We start from the raw sequence: 3436 nt of genomic DNA, 5'->3' as shown, positions 1-3436 counted from the left end.
CCACAGCTGGGGGCACAGCTGGGGTGGGGGGTCTCCATGGGCTGCACTGTGGTTGCCTCACCCTGGTGCCCCCCCAATGCCCCCCCCGTGTCCCTCGGTGCTGGGAGATGGGTGGGGGATACAGCATTGAGGTGGGGGGCAGAGCACTAGAGGGGGCACAACAGTGAGGTGGAGGGCACAGTATTGATGTGGGGGGCACAGCATCAAGGTGGGGGTCCCAGCGGGTGCCATCCCGGTGTGACCCCCCTCCCTTTGGCAGCTGGGGCATGGCCGTTAACGTGTACTCGACGTCGGTGACCAGCGAGAACCTGAGCCGCCACGACATGCTGGCCTGGGTCAATGACTCCCTGCAGCTCAACTACACCAAGATCGAGCAGCTCTGCTCCGGTGGGCGCCGGGGGGGCTGGGGGCGGGGCGGGGGTCTGCCCGCCCCCTCTGACCCCCCCATGCGGGTCTGGCGCAGGGGCTGCCTATTGCCAGTTCATGGACATGCTGTTTCCTGGCTGCGTCCACCTGCGGAAGGTCAAGTTCCAGGCTAAACTGGAGCATGAGTATATCCACAACTTCAAGGTGCTGCAGGCGGCCTTCAAAAAGATGGGGGTGGACAAGGTAGGTCCACAGGGGTGTCCCTGGAGGTGCCTGTTGGAGTGTCCATGGGTACATCCATTGGGGTATCCATTAGGGTGTCCATGGAGGTATCCATGGGGGTGTCTGTGGGGATGTCTGTTGGGGTTGTCTGGGGGGTGTCCATGGGATTGTCCATGGGGTTGTCCATTGGGGTAGCCATTGGGGTGTTCATGGAGGTATCCATGGGGGTGTTCATTTGGATTGTCCATGGGGTGTCCATGGGATGTCCATAGGGGTGTCCATGGGGTTGTCCATTAGGATGTCCATGGGGTTGACTGTGGGGTGTACATGGGATGTCCATGGGGTACTGCCCATGCCAGTTTGGGTGAAGGTAGGGCATGTAGATGCCTGAAAACCAGCTTCTGGGGAGCATAGAAACAACCATTAGGTGGACTGGGCTGCTGAGGTGTTCCAGATAGATCTAGATTGGGAACACAAAGGCCAATTGTTCTTAGCTCAGTGGGCCCATGATGCCTGGGGAGGGACTTTTTGACAAGGGCAAAGAGTGATTGGTTTCAAGATGCATGAGGGGAGATTAAGGTGAGATCGGAGGTTGCTGTGAGGGTGGTGAGACACTGGCCCAAGCTGCCCAGAACAGCTGTGGCTGCCCTAACCCTGGAAGTGTCCGAGGCCAGGGTGGACGGTGCTTGGAGCAACCTGGCCTAATGGAAGGAGTGCCTGCCCATGAGAGGGGGTTGGGACTAGGTGGTCTTTGAGGTCTCTCCAATCCAAACCAGTCTGGGATTGATGATTCTATGATCAAGGAAGAGATGGCGCATATAGATGGTCCTGGGACTGAGGGGTGGATTTAATCATGGGTTTGGACATACAACTTCCAAAGAACATGAGTGGATCCATCATATCCTTCCTTCATCATGCACCGGCCTCCAGGAAGACTGGACATTGTAACAGCTTGCTGAGACCCACCCTGAAGGCAGTGGGTGGTGGGACTCCCAAAAACTGAGACAAAGGTTTAGCAGAAGCCACCTGACTAGTTTACAAGGGGGGCTGTGTGGGAGTAGCTCCCCAACACCTCCATGCCCCCCATCCCCAGATCATCGCAGTGGAGAGGCTGGTGAAAGGTAAATTCCAGGACAACTTTGAGTTCATCCAGTGGTTCAAGAAGTTCTTTGATGCCAACTATGACGGGAAGGAGTACAACCCGCTGCTGGCACGGCAGGGCCAGGACGCTGCACCCCCCCCAAACCCAGGTGATCACATCTTCAACAAACCCAAGAAACCCATTGGCACTGCAGGTAATGTCAGGGTCCCCCGGCGAGTGCTGACCCCCACTGCCCTCCTGCACCCCGTGGCCGTGTGTGTATGTGTCGCCCACCACTCCCTGTCCCTGCCTGCACCCTGCTGCCTGCCTGCCTGCCGTGGGGGGGTCTGCAGGGACGCTTGGTACTCAGTTTGTCCATCCCCCCTCCATGAGTGCCACTCCCCTGGGATATGCTCCTGTGTAGGAACCCTGTGGCAAAACTTAGCCAGGCAACGAGCACCCCCTGAGAAGGGGCCTTCGGGTGAGATCTGCCTGGGGAAACTGAGGCAGGGCAGCCCCCAGCCATGGCTCAGCCCCCAGCGCTTTGCCTGCCCGCTGCCACCCCGCACGACGCCGGGGGGGACCCTGCCCTGCCCCCCCGGCCCAGCAGTGACCTCTTGGTCCCCATGTGCTGCCCAGTCCCCCAGAGGACCTCCCCCACCGGCCCCAAAAACACGCCGAACCCGGCTCGCCTCGGCACTGTCCCCAGCGGTATCCTGCGGAAAAACTCCCCAGCTGCCCGGAATGGGAGCACTGAGGCTGATGCACAGATCCTGGAGCTCAACCAGCAGGTAGGCAGGACTTCTGCCCGTTCCTGCCTGTGCCCGTATCCCTTGGGATGGGGCCGAGCCCTCCCCTCAGTCCCCTCCCAGCCCCAGGTGACAGCTCTGGCGTCCCTACAGCTGATGGACCTGAAGCTGACGGTGGACGGGCTGGAGAAGGAGCGAGATTTCTACTTCAGCAAACTGCGGGACATCGAGCTGATCTGCCAGGAGCATGAGAACGAGAACAGCCCCATCATCACTGGTATCATCAGTGTCCTTTACGCTACGGAGGTAAGAACTAGGACCCCGCCACTGGTGCCCCCAGACCCGCACCTGCTCCCTGGCCTCCTGTGGGATGGGACCCCTCTTCCCTGCAGCTGCTTCTCTTCATTCAGGCTGAGACTTGGGGTTGTTCAGCCTGGAGAAGGTGCCGGAGAGACCTTAGAGCACCTTCCAGTACCTGAAAAGGCTCTAGGAAAGCTGGGGAGGGACTTTGGACAAGAGCAGGGAGTGATGGGACAAGGAGGAACGGTTTCAAGCTGCAAGAGGGGAGATTGAGATGAGATTTTAGGAAGAAATTCTTTGCTGTGAGGGTGATGAGACCCTGGCCCAGGTTGCCCAGAGCAGCTGTGGCTGCATCCCTGGAAGTGTTGAAGGCCAGGTTGGGATGGGGCTTGGAGCAACCTGGTCTGGTGGGAGGTGTCCCTGTGGGACTAGATGAGCTAAGGTCTCTCCAATCCAAGCCGGTCTGGGACTCGATGATTAATTCACTCCCTGGAGTGGGTTTGGGCTTTGCTGAGCCCCTTCTCCTGGGGAGGACAGGACACAAGGTAGGAGCCAGCCAGGATCCCTGGGCTAATAGGTGCCTGTGTCCCCCCATGCCAGGAGGGCTTCGCCCCGCCAGAGGACGATGAGCTGGAGGAGCAACAGCCAGAGGACCAGGACGAGTACTAACCCCAGCACGTCCCATGCCCCATGCCGCCCTGCTCCGCCCCCACCCCCC

At 59.6% G+C, this 3436-nt stretch overlaps 1 protein-coding gene across 1 annotated transcript; it reads left to right on the top strand.

Moving 5' to 3' along the window:
• The first annotated feature begins 264 nt into the window (after nt 1-264).
• MAPRE3 (microtubule-associated protein, RP/EB family, member 3) lies at nt 265-3387 on the top strand. The gene is made up of 6 exons (XM_010002170.1): nt 265-387; nt 464-609; nt 1682-1883; nt 2309-2460; nt 2572-2724; nt 3319-3387. Exons 1-6 carry the CDS (start codon nt 267-269, stop codon nt 3385-3387), a joined length of 843 nt encoding a protein of 280 aa, XP_010000472.1. The 5' UTR covers nt 265-266.
• Nucleotides 3388-3436: the final 49 nt, after the last annotated feature.

Source organism: Chaetura pelagica, unplaced genomic scaffold (assembly GCF_000747805.2).
Source record: "Chaetura pelagica isolate M959 unplaced genomic scaffold, ChaPel_1.0 scaffold107, whole genome shotgun sequence".
Taxonomy (NCBI): Eukaryota; Metazoa; Chordata; class Aves; order Apodiformes; family Apodidae; genus Chaetura; species Chaetura pelagica.
The sequence above is the reverse complement of the archived record's forward strand: the minus strand, read 5'-3'. Positions and strand labels throughout refer to the sequence as shown.

Bases quoted from the DNA above. Each gene is read 5' to 3' on its own strand.
- MAPRE3 (XM_010002170.1), top strand. From the start codon at position 267: ATGGCCGTTAACGTGTACTCGACGTCGGTGACCAGCGAGAACCTGAGC. The intron at 388-463 runs GTGGGCGCCGGG...GGTCTGGCGCAG, and splicing joins GATCGAGCAGCTCTGCTCCG to GGGCTGCCTATTGCCAGTTC. The intron at 2,725-3,318 runs GTAAGAACTAGG...CCCCCATGCCAG, and splicing joins GTGTCCTTTACGCTACGGAG to GAGGGCTTCGCCCCGCCAGA.